At 41.2% G+C, this 18,961-nt stretch overlaps 1 protein-coding gene across 1 annotated transcript in view; it reads left to right on the plus strand.

Moving 5' to 3' along the window:
• The window catches only part of znf385c (zinc finger protein 385C), a 111,309-nt gene that overhangs the window by 76,643 nt on the left and 15,705 nt on the right, over nucleotides 1–18,961 (plus strand). Inside the window, exons 3-4 of the mRNA XM_053615417.1 lie at nucleotides 12,104–12,246; nucleotides 15,093–15,197. Coding sequence (XP_053471392.1) covers nucleotides 12,104–12,246; nucleotides 15,093–15,197 — 248 coding nt within the window. The remainder of the gene's footprint in view (nucleotides 1–12,103; nucleotides 12,247–15,092; nucleotides 15,198–18,961) is intronic.

Consider the following 18,961-nt stretch of genomic DNA (forward strand, 5'->3'; position numbering starts at 1 on the left):
TATTGATCCCTTTGGTGACCTGTTATTGAATAGGCTGTAAGCTCTGTGTGTGTGTGTGTGTGTTTGATCAGTGTCTCCGAATGTCCGTGTGTGTGTGCGCGTGTGTGTGTGTGCGTGTGCGTGAGTGCATGCATGTGTGTGTGTGTGTGTTTGACCAGTGTCTCTGAATGTCTGTGTGTGCATGTGTGTGCGTGCATGAGTGTGTGTGTGTGTGTGTGTGTGTGTGTGTTTGACCAGTGTCTCCGAATGTCCGTGTGTGTGTGTGTGTGTGTGTGTGTGCGTGCATGCATGCGTGCGTGTGTGTGTGTGTGCGTGTGTGTGTGTTTGACCCGTGTCTCTAAAAGATCTTATTTTTTCATTTAGTACTGCCCTTCAGAAGCTACATAAGATATTTACATGTTTCCCAGAAGACAAAATAATAACAATATCCACCAATCATCCTGTTCAAAAGTTTACACCCCCCCCTGGCTCTTAATGTCTCGTGTCGCCTTCGTGAGCATCAGTGAACGCTTGCACCTTTTGTAATAGCCGTGTACGAGTCCCTCAGTCGTCCTCGGTGTGAAAAGATGGATGTCGAAATCATATAGCCGCTGTCGGAAAGGGGTCAGATATGCAGAAGATGCTGGAAAAGGAAAGAATGTGCAGGACCTGGAGGATTTTTCTGAAGAGCAGTGGGTCACATAAACATAAACACATCCAGGTAACGACACACAGGATTAAGACTCAAACGTACGTAAACTTTTGAACGGGTTCGTTTGTGTAAATTCAGTTATTATTGTGTTTTGTGGACTATGTGTAAACATCTGTTATGTGAAATAGCTTCTTCAGGGCTATATACTGGATATATAAATGTAATTGCAACGTCATTTTATTCATACAGTCTTGTCCTAATCATTTATAATGTTCTATGAGGTAACGATGTAATCGTAGGGAAATACTGACAGACGCTTTCCCTATCAGGTCGATCATATAAAAGACTTAACGCATTTGTGCCAGTCGTTATCTTTAATCATTAGCTTATCAGTTTATGCTCGGCGCCCATACTTTTATGTTGCCTAGCAACACGTTTCTCACTGCTTGGAACATTTAAACGGGAAACACGTCACACATTTGCCGTCTCTTTTTTTCATTGAAATTTTTTGAAAGCACGGTTTAATAACGATCACGAATGCCACTAGAGTGGCACGGTTGTCGTCATGGCGACAAAACGCCGCCGCCCCGCAAGCTCTCGGCGTCACCGCTTCTCGGCTCGCTCGCATCTTGTACCGTTTTCCAAAATGGACGTTTTGATAAGGCTGGATCGGGGTGCTGTTCACCGCACCATGGATTATTTCAATCACGTAAACACTCTTGCTGTCAGCTACCTCGCTCTCACACGCTCGGCAGTGTAACCCCCGTGTGAAACACAGAGGTTCGAGGAGTTCCGGCGACTGAGACGCAGGTTTTAAGGTGCACACGTGCATATGTGAGGGTGAGCGTGTGAGTGTGTGACCTGTTTTCTGATGGCAGGTCAGGCTGAGCTCAGTCAGGCGTGAAATCAGGCTGCAGGAGGATGCTGTCATCGCCAGAGAGAGACAGACGGGCACAGATGCATAGGTAGAGACAAAATAAGAGCGAAAGGCATAAAGGAGGAGACACCCTGTCTCAAATAGTTGAATATATTAAGTGGTGCATTATTGTTCATCGAACAGCATATCCCGAAGTGTTTTATTCCTCTTATACCACAACGGTTTGACCATTAACTTACTGTGCTTTTTATCCATTTACAGCTACATTTCATTTTCTGGAACATCCACGAGCGTCTATGGAGCGTCAGGTTCATTATAGCAGCTAGCTATAAACAGTCATTCCCTCACCAGCATCTTCTTTTTTTTTTTTCTTGACGAAAATATGACAAAAAATAACCCCACAGCTCGTCATGTGACATATCATGAGAAACCGTAAAGCGCAAACGGCAAACTCTTCTATACTAAAGAGTGACAGAACGCCTACTGAGCATTACAAAGTGCTGACACTGGAGGCTCCTTCAATACATTTTTTTTTTTTATGTCGGAATTTTCAGTAGGCGGGAAATTCCCGGATGGCGTACTGCGTACTGAGTCAAAAATTCCCATAATGCAACGGGACTGGTGCGGACGAGCTCAGAAAAAAAAAAATGGCGGAAGACAGTGCGTCGGCTCTTTTTAAGGATGAAAGCTTGGTTAAACAGGACTTGTTTTAACAATACGCGAATAAATTGTTAACTCGTTGAAGGTGTAAATCAGGAAACAGCTGTCACAGCGTTCGAAACCTGTTTTGTGATCTCCGTCATGCCTTAGCCGGCCAAGCTAGCGGCAGCGAAGTTACCTCAGCCTGTTAACCCCGCCCACTCTACATTACTAATTCAGTTCACTTTCCTGATGTGCATTTCGCCGTTAGTGCGGTCGTTAATCCGGTGGTCCCTTTAAGATTTTTGTGTTTATGATGACGTCGAAGGTCACATGACAATGCTAACATGGCGGATGTACGCACATACCGATTAGTACGTACTGTTAAAAAAAAAAAAAAGGGCCGTGCAGTAGGTACAGCATCGAACGCACTACGTACTGTCACAGTACGCGATTCAGGACGCAGCCAAGATGTACTTCTTTACCTCGTATATATCTGAGGAAGGATCATGCGGCAAGCTAAATAAAAGCCTCAAAAGCTACATCAGTACAATTTTTTCATTTAGTCGCAGTACTCTTTTACCGTATTACATTTGTTTCTATTGCTCAGCGTTAACACATTACACAGGAGTGTACACTTAAAATGATCTAGAACAGTATGTGTGTCATTTCCTGCACGTGAACAAACACCGAATCTTAATAAAAGCGTCATATCTCTTTAGTGGTTTATAAAACGGAACTTCTTCCTAAGTCCAGTACTTAATATTCAATATTCAATGTGGAACAAAAATAAAATAAACCGTAAAAATCACGCTACACTGACAGAACGACACGTTCGGTGACGTTATGGAGGGTTATTGTGTTGTTTGTAATTATTATGCTATCATTTTGCTAGTCTATACCTAGTTGTATATTTTTTCGGGATCTGTATTACAGATGCAGTATACAGTTGCTATTATTAGCGACAGACCGTACGTCCGGCCCAGCGTGAACCAGTCTGAGCCAGTTACATTGCCGTTAACGAAATGCGGAACCTTTTTGTGTTTTTCTTTTCAATTAAGACCACGTAAAATCTTTTATTATTCGGATGTTTGCGTTTATCGTTTGTTTCAAATATGGTCATTCGAATAGACAAATCATCAACCTACTGAAAATTATTAGCCAGAAACCAGTGCGTTCACACGGTGTAAATCAGATTCGTTTATATCATATCAGATTATAATAATGAATCATTCATGTGTGGCTCTGTATAACGACAAAAAAAAAAAAAAAATCCACGATCGAAAATTAAAGACTCTGAATTAAAGAATTAAAACCTCAGAGAAGGGAAGGAGAATCGCGTCCCCTTTTCCCATTGTTCATTTCTCCCTGCTGATAAAAATCCACACCTCATTTCAGCGCGCTCGGTTTATTTGTTAGATTAAATCTGAAGCAGGAGCCGGACAGATACGGCTTTTGTTTCCGAGGTGAGCGTCAGCGCGGCCCCGTGCTTTCAGGGGGCCGTCTCTGCCCCGAGCTAATTCCGTCGGCGTGTTCTTCGGCCCGTGACGCACGGGAATCAGCCAAGCCTGAAATCAGTCCATCATTTCATTCCTCATTATGTTCTTCATGCGTCGTTACGCCTCATCAAAACTAGCAGACTCATCTTTTTTTTTTTTTTTTTTTTTTACACCTGCCCTTTCTAAAGGGGGAGGGGGAGGGAAGCTGACCGGAGGAGCATTTCAATTGAAAAGAAGACAGAGAGCCACGGCCTTTGTGGACAGGGAAAAAAATCCTCGTTTCTGAAGAGAATGAGAAGCGGAAAGAGTGTGTGCAGCAAAGAAGGGAAAGACAGTCGAGTCTTCTGCTAAACACTATCGGCATCCTCGTTTCCACACAACGAGCCTCTCGGGAATCTTTATGTTGCTTGTGTGCGGTTAACCCACACTGACAGGGTAAGAAATCATGCTGTAGGCAAAATGCAGCCTTTAGCTAGAAACGCTGCTTGATGGCTGCGGTGCGTTCACACATGCAGCAAAGAAAAATGCGCTATGGAGGACAATAGCTCGTCGATTTCTTTCCTCATTGCCGGATTTACGCTTTAATTTAGGACGTAAACTGAGTGCTGTTTGTCTACAGCACACATCGAGGTGTGGAAGCGTATTATTTCTGTATAACACCCGAGCGTTGTTCCACTTATACCACAGCGATTTGCCAAGCATGTTTAATTTATTAACGAAAGACACGTCACATTTATGAACAATTTGTAGGTAGGTTTAATGTCGCGGAACGTCCGAGAGACAAGTCCGTCACTTAGATCGATAAACAATCATTCCATTATTCTCATTCTTCTTCTTCTTCTCTCTCGTTCTCTCTCTCTCGCTCAAAAAAACGCAGCTTGTCGTGTTACCAAGAAACCAGAAAGCGTTAAATCTGCTGTCCTTTACAAAGCACCATGACTGTTACGAAGCGCTGACACGCGAGACTCCTGCCATGAACGTTCACTGAACGTCTCCTAACACATCAACCAACCACACCAACAGTTTGTACAACACGACACATTTATCATTACGCTTCGATCACGTGGAGCGTCCGCCCTACCAGTCTCCGCGTATAAGCCGTCAGTGTAGAAATAATAACGTATTAGAACGAGCGTAGGAATAGAAAGCTGTTTAAATGGTTCATGTTACAACAGCCGGAAGTACAGTCCTAGCCGTGCTTTTGTAGAAAAGTAGTGCACGCTTTCTGTACAGTCGGACTTGAAAATTCAACGTTTGCGCCAAAAGTATCGGACGTAACTTTTCGAGAAACAAATGAAAATATAAAACCCGAGAGAGAGAAGAAAAACATTCTGAGACCGAAAACCGTGAACTCATTGGAAAATATTTAACATGCCGTGGTCTTTAAATAAACAAGCGTGGTTTTCGTTTACTCTCCGCAGGTTTACGTTCGCCATTCTGGCGCAAATCTCACGTGTGGGCGGGGCTTAGCAACGATTTACTCTCATTGGCTAGTGAGATTTTAACGCATCAGGGTTTAATTCATGTTGATTAAACACAGTCTATGCAAAAGTGTATGCATGTGTCCCTGATTTATTGAACTTGATAACCCCTGAAAAAAAAAAAAAACAGTTTTACTACCAGTTCTACCGAGATCTTAACCTTTCTTTCTTTTTTTTTTTTATGTTTGTCTTAATGGATTTGCAGTATAGATCATTTCTGCCCCGAAGCACAAAATACAGGTCAGTGTGTGCGCGAATAAATTCATTTTACACCCGCTGTGTGAATTACTACAGAGAGGAACGGAGATTGTTTGTGCAAATTAATACAACAAAAGAGCAGGTATTAATCCTGCAGCAGCCAATTTCCCCATGTAAAGACTAAACAAGAACATTTTTTTTTTTTTTTTAAATAAATAAATCTTGGACATCTTATGTGAAGTTGGATTCTTATCAGATATTTGCTCTCTGATGCTTTTAAACAGCTTACACAAAAAGGTTTCCATTTACTTTACAAACAGAAAAACAATCATAAGATTCAGCTCACCTGCTGTAATCATACCTTACAGTAAAAGCTTTTCTACCGTAGAGAAGGCAGGACAGTGCAGACGTATCCAAGAGACGTACCGTTTCTTGGTATAAGCGGTCATTTAAGGCCCCAGGACCAGCGAAGGGCTCATGATTTTTTAAACAGATATAGAAAAATCCCACTTTACTATCATTTGCTGAGAAGGTTTAGAAGACGTCGCGATCGTGAAGCGTTCATATCTATCCGGGGTGGAAAAAAGCGAAAAGGAGAAACGCCGAAGAGGAGAAACAGACCCGAGACGCCGGTACGAACTAAGAAGTGAATGCTAGTTAATCGGGTTCAGTCTACGTGTCTGCTTTCTTGCTTCCACTCGTTGGTGGAAGGAATCGCATCACCGTCTCGCCCGTCAATCACAGCCCCGCTAGCCAGTCGTGGGCGAGACATGTGTGAGAGCACATGTGTGTGGAAGAGGGCAGATCGCTCTTTCCTCAGAGTGCGTTACGCTGCCCTGTGTTGCAGCATGAGCAGCAGTTTGAAAAGCTGCTGCTCACACGAGACTTCACATCTCGGCTCGGACGAAGCACGATGTGCACCTTAAAACCGGGAAGCGCAATAGACACTGTGGGTGAGAGTTAGTGAGAGTGTGGGCGGGTGTTAGAAGAGCAAATTTGGAAGAAAAAGACACAAAAAAAATCAAATATAATGGAAAAAGTTCATGCATGACATACTGGGTAGCTAGTATCTAGAGTATGAAGTAAGGCTGATTCGTTAAGCTACGACAAGAGTGGCCTGTTAGCTCATCCAAAATAATGATGCATATAAAATAATCTTATACGTGTGTGTGTGTGTGTGTGTCGGGGGGTATAGGAGGCACTAGGACAGTCCAGATATGACATTTGAAACACAACAGTTCAATGTAAGAGACGGGACAGCGCAAACGTAACGCTAAAGGTCATGCAAAAAAGACATTATAGCAAGCTATAACCATTCTAGACTGCAGGAGGGGTAAAGGTACAGATCGTTTACTAGCTTATCGTTTATGCATAATTGTATAGCAAGACATGATAATGCACATTCCAGTCCCGATTGTATTACGATATATAAATATATCGCACGGTTTAGTTGTTAACACGTTTGCCTCGCACCTCCGGGGTTAGGGGTTCAGATCCCGCCCCCGCCCTGTCTGCATGTTCTCCCTGTGCTTCAGGGGTTTCCTCTGGGTTCTTCAGTTTCCTCCCTCAATCCGGAGTGTGCGAATGTGTGTGCGTTGCGTTGGCGCCCCCGTCCAGGGTGTCCCCTGCATCGTACCCCGAGTTCCCTGGGATATGCTCCAGGCTCCCCCGCAAACCCTGGGTAAGATAAGTGGTACAAAAAAATGGATGGATGGACTATATCTTGTCTACGGACTTTTATTTCACACACGTGTCTCAAACTTCACTTCTATTATCCGGGGAGTTTCCTGATTTTTGAGAACTCTTTATTGATATCGAGAACAATTAACACGTATAACAACCTCACTGAAATATCGTTTCCTCCCCCCAGTTTGCAGATGACCTCATTTACACAGTTCATCCGCAGCAGCCATTTAGCCCACTCGACTGTAAATCCTAGACAATCCGGAAATCACTGTAAAACAACTGTCACTGTGCCTGAAGGCAGCCTGGCCTTATTTGTGATATTTATCCTCAGGGTACGAACGGTTTGTGTTTTTTTTGTTGTTTTTTTTATACCATGCATGTGACTGGATGTATTACAGAATGCCAATGAACAACATCAATATCAGACTCCAAGCTCCTCTCTCAAGCTGCCTCATTTCACTCGTTCTGTATTCTGTATTAATCTTTTTTTTTTTCTGCGTACATCTTTCACATCCTATTTTCTTCTTGTCAGGTACACAAGCAAACACACACACACACACGCACGCACGCACGCTTCAGGAAGCAGCGTCCTGCCCGAGTCCGTGTTGCGATGAAAGAGAACGTGACAGCAGTGTGACAGAAAGAGCATGCTGGGTTACATGAATGGAGGAAACATGAGGAATCTCTCGCTCCACCGGATTTCAGCCCGGACACATCGCATGTACAGGCTACACGAGCGCCTGTCAACATTTTTTCAAATCCTGAATGTGGAGCTAGAGAATGTTTTTATCCAGGAATAGATAAGGAGGTGAAGAAGAGCAGTGTGAGGGGGAAAAAAAAGCGACAGAAAGAGAAAGAGCTGGAGAAAGAGCGAGAGCAGCTGGAGTGTAGTGTGTTTGTGTGTGTGTGTGTGTGTGTGTGTGTGTGTGTGTGTATAAGAGGGAAAATGCATGGAGGAAAGAAGGGGGCTCGAGGCTGCAGTCTCGGCTAATTACTACTCTGAAAATCATGATTATGCCTTTCAACACGACTTGTCAGAAAAGAAAAGAAGGGGGGAGTTTGTGTGTGTGTGTGTGTGTGTGTGTGTGTGTGTGTGTGTGTGTGTTGGAAGAGTAAGGTCTTGTCGATTCTCTCTGTTTTTGTGCGTTCGAGCCAGACCTCACCAAATTCCCAGTGCACCACATGGCACCATTTGACTTCAATGTTTCACCTCATTTAATACATTATATTCTTTTGTGCGTGTGTGTGTGTGTGTGTGTGTGTGTGTGTGTGTGTGTGTGTGTGTTGTGGAGACGGTCCCTTACACCTGAGCTTCTGCATGATTCTGAAACAAAATCACTGTATGTCTAGCATAAGCTTACTTCTATTTTGCCTAACACACACACACACACACAAACAGACATACACATTTGTAATTCTATCTTTATGGGGTATTTCCACGTACTTACGTGTTACTGTAGAGAGAATAATGCTTTGCCTACACTTAACCTCAGTAACTCTGAAACCTCTTTTGTAACTTTTAGTTTTGTTTTTTCTTTTGTTTTTGTTTTTAAACAAAATCTTCATGAGGTCCAGAGACGATCAAAACTATCAATTAAGCCAATCGTTATGGGCGCATTTGGGGACCTCATAAAGAAATAAAAACATGACAAACACACACATTTGTCTTACTATCCTTGTGAGGACCTTGCGTTGATATAATTATTCATGCTGTGCTTCAACGAAATCTAATATTAATCAGTCATAAAAAACAGTTTTCCTCTTGGGGACCTGACAAATGTCCTCACAGCGCCAGAACTGCCAGATATTCCTATCCTTGTGGGTTACATTTCCTCCCCAGCAAGATAGAAACACACACACACACACACACACACACACACACACACACACTGTTAGCAGAATTCAAGATGTTCAGTGTCGTTAAGTATAAAATGAGCTCACGTGCAATTATCCTCATCTTTGTTTCTTCTTTTTCTTCCCACGATTATGGTGTTTGTTTATTCTTATTATTTTGTCCTTGTTGTACGTGTTCTGTACAGGATGTGCAAATGATCATAATCAAGCTGTTGTGGCTAACCTGAGAACCCGTGATCAGGCACTCGTATCAAAGTTGCCTCCCAACTCTAATAAGGCATCTATATACATACATATATATATATATATATATATATATATATATATATATATATATACATATATATATATATATATATATATATATATATATATATATATATATATATTAGGATTTGATTATTTCTTTTAAAAATTCTCTTAAATCTCAATTTCTATCTTCTACACATTGAATAGAGTTCAACCCTTGATCAGGCACTCGTATCAATGTTGCCTCCCAACTTTGTTTATATATATATATATATATATATATATATATATATATATATATATAAAACTCTATATAATTCTATATAGCCATGTGTGTGTGGAGTTTGCATGTTCCCCCCGTGCTGCGGGGGTTTCCTCCGGGTACTCCGGTTTCCTCCCCCAGTCCAAAGATATGCATGGTAGACTGATTGGTGTGTCTAAAGTGTCCGTAGTGTATGAATGGGTGTGTGAGTGTGTATGTGATTGTGCCCTGTGATGGACTGGCACCCTGTCCAGGATATACCCCGCCTTGTGCCCGATGCTCCCTGGGATAGTCTCCAGGTTTCCCCGTGACCCTGAAGAAGGAGTAAGCGGTAGAAGATGGATGGATGGATATATATATATTTTTTTTTTTTCTACACATTGAATAGAGCTATATTATATATATAGATATATAGATATATATAATAGAGAATTGTATAGCGTTTTATATATATATTAATTTCTATTTTTTATACATTGAATAGAGTTCTATATATAAAATTCTCTCAAATCTCAATTTCTATTTTCTACACGTTGAATATAGTTATATATATATATAGAGAGAGAGAGAGAGAGAGAGAGAGAATTATATAGAGTTTTATATATATATATATATATTTCTATTTTCTACACATTGAATATATATATATAAAACTGTATTCACTGTGTAGATATACATTGAGAGTTGAGCAATTTGATTTTTTTTTATAATAAAATCCTAAACTTGGACGTGAAGACTTGCATTAGTGCCAGACGACTTTAAACCGCTGCACGTTGTAGCTTTCGGAACTATATAAAATGTCGGAATTTAACCGTGTGAAGGGTTTTCGCAGGCCGCAACACAAATGTATCCGTCTCTCGAAGTCTTGCCAACCAGAATGCCTCGCGGTGCAACGATGTCAACAGACCACACATTCAGTGTCGTGTTCGTTGAACATAGAGATGATCTCGGAGTTTCAGTAATATTTTATTCGAACGAACGCCTGTGAGTAAGAATCGTATCCACAATCCCAAGTACAAGAAACGAAGTGGAAGTGTAAAATGTTTAAAGATTTTTTTTTTTTTGGCGATTGGCCACATTAACTCTGCTTGTGCGCAGTGAATTATGCAGTCTGTTTCACTATATAGGTTTTAGTTTCTAGTCATAATGTGTGTGTTCACGCTTGTGTATCTGTGGGATTGTGTGCACCCGTGTGTGTGGGTGTGTGTGACTACAGTGATTGATCTGTGTGGTAGAGAGGTATGTAAGCCATGTGAAGTGCTTCTGGATCTGAGACTCAGTCAAGCGGAAAATGAAAAACCTCTGCATCCCGGCTCCATTAAAAAATCCTGGTGCACACACACACACACACACACACACACACACACACACACACGGATATATACACTAAAATCCTTTAGACCCAGTGTCTATTACTCTTCAGCGTGTAAGTAATGTGTGTGTGTGTGTGTGTGTCTCAATGCATGGCCAAGTGTACATACACTAATGAAGAGTGAATGATCGGCCTCTAATAAGGTCCAGGCTCATTTGCCGAAAAACGGATTTATTTATACTCCTTGTAGTCGTAGGTGAAATCATCCTAATATCATCCTGTCGCCTTATCGAGCCTTCAGAGATCGGTGATTCCCTACAGGGAGATTGTGGATGACTTTTGAGGACTATTCAGCCAGGAATCGTCCATCCATCCATCTATCCATTTTCCATACCGCTTATCCTACACAGGGTCGCGGGGAGCCTGGAGCCTATCCCAGTGGACACCATATACAGGACACGCCAACCCATCGTAGGGCACAATCACACACCTGTTCACACACTACAGACAATTTGGAAATGCCAATCAGCCTACAACGCATGACTTTAGACTGGGCGAGGAAACCAGAGTACCCGGAGGAAACCCCCAAAGCATGGGGATAGCATGGAAACTCCGCCCAGAGGTAAATGCGTCAAGTAATACGCCAGCCAGCGTATGTTTGGTGTCTGAAGTCATACTACTAGCTGCAAGGATAATGTACAGGTAGCTAACAAGTTAGGGAAGTTTATTTACAGAAATTGTACCAATCTGGCAAACCAGGTTTCCTCTCCGTCCAATCTTGTAATAAAAGACACAGTTCATCTTTAGCTAGAAAAAGATGCACTTCAAACGTTAAACTTTTCTCTGTCGCATTGTCAACAGCGCACACAGTTTTACACCTGAAAACCTTATAACCTATCAACTCCCAGTGTCTATAGGGGGCCGCCTGCGGTGGCCAGTCAAATTGCTATGGGAGCAAGTGACGCTCTAGGTCCACCGCCAACCCCAACAGACACAACGCTGATCTGATTGCATCTGCATTGCTAATGTTTAACTCTGAGCACAACTCTGAACCAGAACGAGCCTGTGGGCAGAAATGACTGATTGGTTAACCAGGGTGCCTTCAGTTAATGCGATTTATTTTGTGCCCCTTGAAGTTGCTGCATGTTTTGTTGTCGTTGTTTTTTTTGCATTACTCTGGCATCGGCAGCATGAAATTCATCACCAACAGAGATTCCTCAGACCCGAGTTCCTTAAGCTCTTTATTAGTTCACCCGCCGAGTTTCACTTTCCTGGATTTGTTTCGGATTTTGTCTCTTTGTTTCGTCGAGGCTCCAACAGCTCCGATTTCCACGTTCTCATTGACCTCTGATTGGTTCGGTGGAGATAGAGGTCCTCTCTGATTGGTCTTCTGTTTGTTTTGGATTTGTTCACAGGTCCGGCGGCTCAGGGCAGCCCCCTGCTGGCTGCGTTACCCGTACAGACTCGGCCACTGCAGACACCTCTGGAGCTCAAGAACTTTCTGCCCTTCAGACTCAACGGCTCCAATCCGCTCAGCCTCTTTCCCAACTTCAATACGGTGAGTCGAACATTTGACATAAAAAAAAACATGTATGAAATAGGGCTGCCAATTTATTTTAAAATCCCTTTTGAAATTATTATGAAGGACTTATTATTAAATATTTTTTCACTCTGCGTAACCACCAGGTGTGGTGTGAATCACCTGGATATCTTTCAACAGAATTACCAATAAATACAATAAATGTAATAAATACTGCTGTCATACATCCACTTTTCCCTTTCTTCTTCTTCTCATCTCATACACATGTCAGATCACGTGTACACCATATACAGCTACAGGTAACCTGTTCTCCAAAGCTAGGGATAGCCTTCTCTCTTGTATTTTCATCTCTTCTGCCTCATTTTTTGTGCCCTTATTTCGTAGAACCTTATGGAACTCTGCAGCACTCATTATTGTCTCTGAACTTGCACTGTTTTTTTAAGTGGTATTTACATCCAGTTAGTTTTTTCCTCTGAATTGTCTCTCCAAGTAACAGGCCTGTTAGCAGATATGTACTTCTGACATGGTTGAGTGGTTTTCCCCTTGCTATACTACCTGCTGTTGCAGAGTCTGCAAAGGTAGCTTTATCCACATCTCTTGTCATCTAGTCAAGTAGAAGGCCTGTAGCTATGCGTTGCTACCGTAGTTGAGTGGTTTTCCCATGCGGAATTTTTGTCATTTTCAAAAATGGGGAAAATCACAGAGAACTCTCAAAATGTAATGTTTTGAATTATTATTATTATTATTATTATTATTATTATTATTATTATTATTTTTACCCACAGTCATGTTCCTTTGTTGCTGTTATCTTGGCTAGAATTTCCATCCTATGTAAAAAAAAAAAATAAATAAAAATAATAATAAATAATAATAATTCACCCCAGCATACAGTAATTAGGCTTTATGGAGTATTATAGAACGTTATGGAAATGCCACATGGAAAACAAAAACCCGCAATTGCAGGTGCATCAGTCGTAGAAACTGGGAAATCGTTTAAAGTCTCAAGGGGAGCAGTCTTCAAAGTCAAAGCAGTATACACTACCGGTCAAACGTTCAGACACACTCGTTCTTTTTAGAATTTTAGAATAATAATAAAGTCATCAAACCTCTGGAGTAACACAAATTGAACTATGGGAATTATGTCGTGATAAAAAATTTTTTTAAAAATCCAAAATAAAGCAAAATAATTGAATATTTTATCATCTTCAAAGGAGACACGCCTTTTGCGTACAATTTCCAGAAATGTATACTTGGTGTTTTCTCGACTGATTTCTTGAGGAATTTCCCCTGAGATGCTTTTTAAACAGTATTAAAGGAGTTCCCACGTACGCTGGACTCTTATCGAGTGCTATTCGGAATATTTCGCTCCGAGTCGTCCGTTTAAAAAAAGATCTTTGTTAGTTTTCTAATGAAAGAAACGAATATGTCGGCGCGATTATATTTTCGTCTACAACACCGATTTCAAACATTTAATCACACTCCTTCAGATCAAAAGCTTTTTAAGATCATGAGAAACATTTCAGTCGAGTGTCCACAAACTTTTGACCGGCTGTGTGTGCCAAACACGGACAAACAGCATCAGCATAGGGATAGATGGACTCTTTAGAGGAATAGCACTTATTTACCTTCAGTAAGCACTTAATCCTGGTCAAAGGGGATGGTGGATCCAGAGCGTATCCTGGGAGCACCGGCTGTGGAACAGGAACGCGCCCTGAACGAGATGCCGGTCCTTTGCAGTGCACTGTGCAGACACACATTTGCACTCTCGTTCACACCTAGGAGCAAATCTAACACAGTCGGTATTTTTGAGTGGTGGGAAGAAACCGGAGAACCCAGAGGAAGCCCACAGAGAGACACACAGACGGTAACTCCAAGTCAGGATTGAACCAGGGCCGCACTTTTATTTTTTTTTTAAATGGATGTAATAAGTAAACTTACATTTAGGTGCTCAGTGAGTTCTCACAGCAGTTCTTTGATGTGTGTGTGTGTGTGTGTGTGTGTGTGTGTGTGAACACTGCACACACAGTTTCTCAAATAATGCCAAGAGACATGGCATTCTTCTCCAATCACACTGTGTGTGTGTGTGTGTGTGTGTGTGTGTGTGTGTGTGTGTCTTACACTGGAATGATAAATGCACCCGTCTTGGTTACAAAGTAGCTGTCAGAGACGCGCCTCTCTCCTCTGGAGTCGACTCCTCGCCTTCTCTTTCCATTCCCTCTCCTTTCTCTTGGGTCTCCTCGCTCCTCCTGTTTTCGCCTCCTCTGATTTCGAGACCTTGGAATTATACGTTTCTGTCTAACAATTCTGTGATTTTTAAGAAAGCAGGTCATAAACTCAACGTTTTTAATAACTATTGTTTATTACACTGTCAGCGCTTCTTACTGTTTTGTAAAGAATCTCTCTCTCTCTCTCTCTCTCGCTCTCGCGCTCTCTCACACACACACACACACACACACAGGGATGTCCAGTGCACACATATTTGAGTTCCTAAAACAAACAGTGGTCCAGGCGGTTTCCTGTTCCCATCGGTGGCTGCACAGCCAATGCTGGGCCGTGTGTGTGTGTGTGTGTGTGTGTGTGTGTGTGTGTATTCCCACAGCGGGTGTTACTAGGAGAAAGTGCTCGTCCCCCAGGTTTAAGATTACACTGTACGCATTTGTGCCACTTTGTGTGCTGAAAGCAAACAAGCCGAGGCCATGCCGGCGCTGGAGAAAGCCTGACACAGAAAGATGGGGAATACAGAAACACCAGGCTGAATGTGTTCTTACATCACAGGCGCCATTTGTTTACACCAATCAGTAGCCGGAGTTGTTCTGGGATTTGTTGTGTTTTTCCTGAGCTCTCTTCTCTACTCTGTGTCTCAGATGGACCCAGTCCAGAAGGCTGTTATTAACCACACCTTCGGGGTTCCTCAGAAGAAGAAGCAGGTGATCTCCTGCAACATCTGCCACCTTCGTTTCAACTCCACGGTCAGTACTCATGACTTGATTTGTGTGTGACAGATACACCTCTTATAGCTTCGATCGCTGGTTTCAGGAGCACGTCTTATTCCAGTGGACATTCCAGTCTTTTCCAAAGATATTTTACTTCCATTACTACATTAGTGTATAGGAAAGAACGTTACAAATGTTATAGTTCAGTGGAAACGATTCAAGGTGGAATAAAATGCTGTCTTAAAGTGACTCGCTCTCAGTACTCACTGCCAAAGTGAGCACAAGAGGACGGATTCGTACAGAAAACACAATTTCCTGGTTTTTCTTTCATTCGAAAACATATTTAAACATTTTTCGGTTTTTATCTGATTAATTTCCCCTATCCTTTTATAATTTGTCTTATTTTTATTCATGTATGTGACCCACTTTGAGACATCTATGTCGCTCTGTTTCATTTCGGTAAAAAGAATATTTTTCATGCTTTTATGATGTTGAATTGCATCACGTTTGGTGTGAACGGACCTGTTCTTCGATTCAAAGCAGAGAAAACGGCTTACGCAGAGATTACACGCGTTTTCTGACTTTTTATTATTATTTTTTTTAATGAGCCTGTCATCTCGTTTGTTTTTTTTAAATGTAAGGAATAACACACCGTTCAATTTTATAAACATATTCCACACCGGGATGGAGCGATACACCCCGAGAGTTACGGTTTTGTATAACAGCACAGTCCGAAGTGTGTTGTTCTGCTTGTACTACAGCGATCTCCTAACAATGACAACGTTTTACTTATTAATGAACAAGACGTCACGCTTTTAAATGGTTTATATTAGAGATGCACCGATGTACCGGCCGATAAAGGCTATTTTTCCCGCTATGGGCCATCGGCCGATAGTTTAAAAACATCCGATGATCAGGGCGGGTTATATCCTGTCAATCAAAAGAGGGCGGGGAAACACATGGATTTCGTGCCGTGTGTAAAGATGATGTCTCTCGTGTAGAACGACGACAAAACCAGTTTGTAATCTCTGTAATCACCAGTACACCGTTGAAAGATTAAAATGAAGATGAGTTGATAAAAAAGTATATATATAGCACAGAAAAATATATTTGTAGAGTAGTATATTTCATATCCAGTTAATGTTAATATATAAAAAGTTGATATTATATATTAGCAGTTTGATGTCAGTGATGAAGTAGAAATGCTTGTGTTTGTGGAGAGTGAATGTGAGACTAACAGGAGGATTTTTACAGTTCAGTCAATGTTAATATGAATTAATAACATTCAATAAGTTAATAATCTTACTTTAATCTTCAGAATGGAGTTCATGTGTTCATGTTAATTAGAGTAATGTGTGTTCTGTTTATGAGACCAGTTACTATGAAACAACTTGCTGAAATGGAGAGAATAAAGTTTTTATTTGCATTTCCTTCAGAATTGTGGAATTAATTATTATTCATTTAAAAGAAGGTATAAAAGGCAGAACTATCGTATCGGTTATCGGTATCGGCCGATATCGCTCTGAATAATCGGTTATCGTATCGGCCGATATCGCTCTGAATAATCGGTTATCCGTATCGGTTGAGAAATTTAGTATCGGTTTAGCACCTCTAGTTTATAGTTACATTTAATGTCCATGAGGGAGGCAGGTTATATTCTATTATCACTTACATTTTAGCAACAATAAACATTCCACCATTCTGTCATTCTGTTCATCTCCTTTTCTCTCTCTATCTCTCTATCTCTCTATATGAAAAACGTAGCTGGTCATTTTTCCGAGAACACAGAAATTGTAAACACCGCAGTCCTGAAGACTTTCACATGCTTTGTAATTTTATAAAGCACTGTGACTGCTGCAAAGCATACAGTCCATAAATGTTAAATAAATGTCTCCTCAAAAAAAAAAAACCTCATCAGATCAACAATTATAGATTGTATTTGTTAAACAACACGTTTTTTTTTTTTTATCGGTTTGTTACTAGTCTTAGATTAGGATGTGCTTTGGTTAGAAAACGTAGCTTGGAGAAACAGATATTTACACTTTACACTACTTTACATTTTTATGTGAAAATACTAGGACATTTGACATGTTTGTTTTTGTGGTTTGTTTGGATTTTTTTTTTTTCCTAAAGAGACTAAAAGATTGAATAGGCATACCACAAAGTGTCAAATGTAATCCTTTTCAAGTGGTTTTAATGGCAGTGCAGATTAGAAAGAGATCCCAAGCTGCAGGTCAACAGTGTAAATGTCAGCAGTGTGGAAACATTTCACGCCTTCTACAAGACAAACGATTTGTAATCGCCGTTCGTGCCATGTATCAAGAGGATGTACGGGACCATGCCATGAGACTTCACTTCACTTCTCCAGCAAAACAACAAAAGAAAAAAGGAAATTCCCCAAGTATGCTGACGCCATCTGTAGCCACAACTTTGGGAGAAAAACAAAATGAAATAATTCGCCAAAAATATAATGGCATTCAGTGAATTGGATGACTGAACGTTCTCTGTTGGAGAGAACATATTGAGACTCTTGAGTGCTGTTTTTCAGATGCAACCCCAATTCCAAAAATGTTGGGACGCTGTGTAAAACGTAAATAGAAACAGAATGCAGTGATTTGCAAATCTCATAAACCCGTATGTTATTCACAATAGAACATAGAAAACATATCAAATGTTTAAACTGAGGAAGTGTACCGTTTTAAGAAAAAAATAAGGTCATTTTGAATTCGATGGCCATAACAGGTCTCAATAAAGTTGGGACGGGGCAACAAAAGGCTGGAAAAGTAAGTGTTACTAAAAAGAAACAGCTGGAGGTTAATTAGTAACCGGTTAGTAACATGATTGGGTATAAAAAGAGCATCTTAGAGAGGTGGAGTCTTTCAGAAGTAAAGATGGGTAGAGGTTCACCAATCTGCGAAAAACTGCAGCTGCAATTTGTGGAACAATTTCAGAATAATGTTCCTCAGCGTAACAATGTGAAGACTCTGAATATCTCATCATATGCTGTACATAATATCCTTAAAAGATTCAGAGAATCTGAAGAAATCTCTGTGCGCAAGGGACAAGGGTGAAAATCAATATTGCATGCCTGTGATCTTCGGGCCCTCAGGCGGCACTGCATTAAAAACGGGCATGATTCTGTAATGGAAATCACTGCATGGGTTCAGAAACACCTCCAGAACTCATTGTCTGTGAACACAGTTCACCGTGCCATCCACAAATGCTGGTTAAAGCTCTATCATGCAAAGAAGAAGCCATATGTGAACATCATCCAGAAATGCTGCCATCTTCTCTGGGCCAACGCTCATTTAAAATGGAAAACTGTTCTGTGGTCAGACGAATCGAAATGTGAAATTCTTTTTGGAAACCATGGACGCCACATCCTCTAAACTAAAGAGGACTAAAGAGGAGAGGGACCGTCTGGCTGTTTATCAGCACTCAGTTCAAAAACCTGCATCTCTGATGGTATGGGGGTGCATTAGTGCCTGTGGAATGGACAGCTTGCACATCTGGAAAGGCACCATCAATGCTGAAATATATACAGGTTTTAGAGCAACACATGCTTCCATCCAGATTCCATCCCATGTTAACTTCTGAGAGACTCTGCCTCTCTAAGATACTCTTTTTATACCCAGTCATCTTACTGACCTGTTGCCAATTAACCTAATTAGTTACAAAATGTTCCTCCAGATGTTTCTTTTTAGCAACACTTACTTTTCCAGCCTTTTCTTGCCCGTCCCAACTTTTTTGAGACCTTTTGCAGCCATCGAATTCAAAATGACCTTATTTTTTCCTTAAAC

Source organism: Ictalurus furcatus, chromosome 2, assembly GCF_023375685.1.
Source record: "Ictalurus furcatus strain D&B chromosome 2, Billie_1.0, whole genome shotgun sequence".
Taxonomy (NCBI): Eukaryota; Metazoa; Chordata; class Actinopteri; order Siluriformes; family Ictaluridae; genus Ictalurus; species Ictalurus furcatus.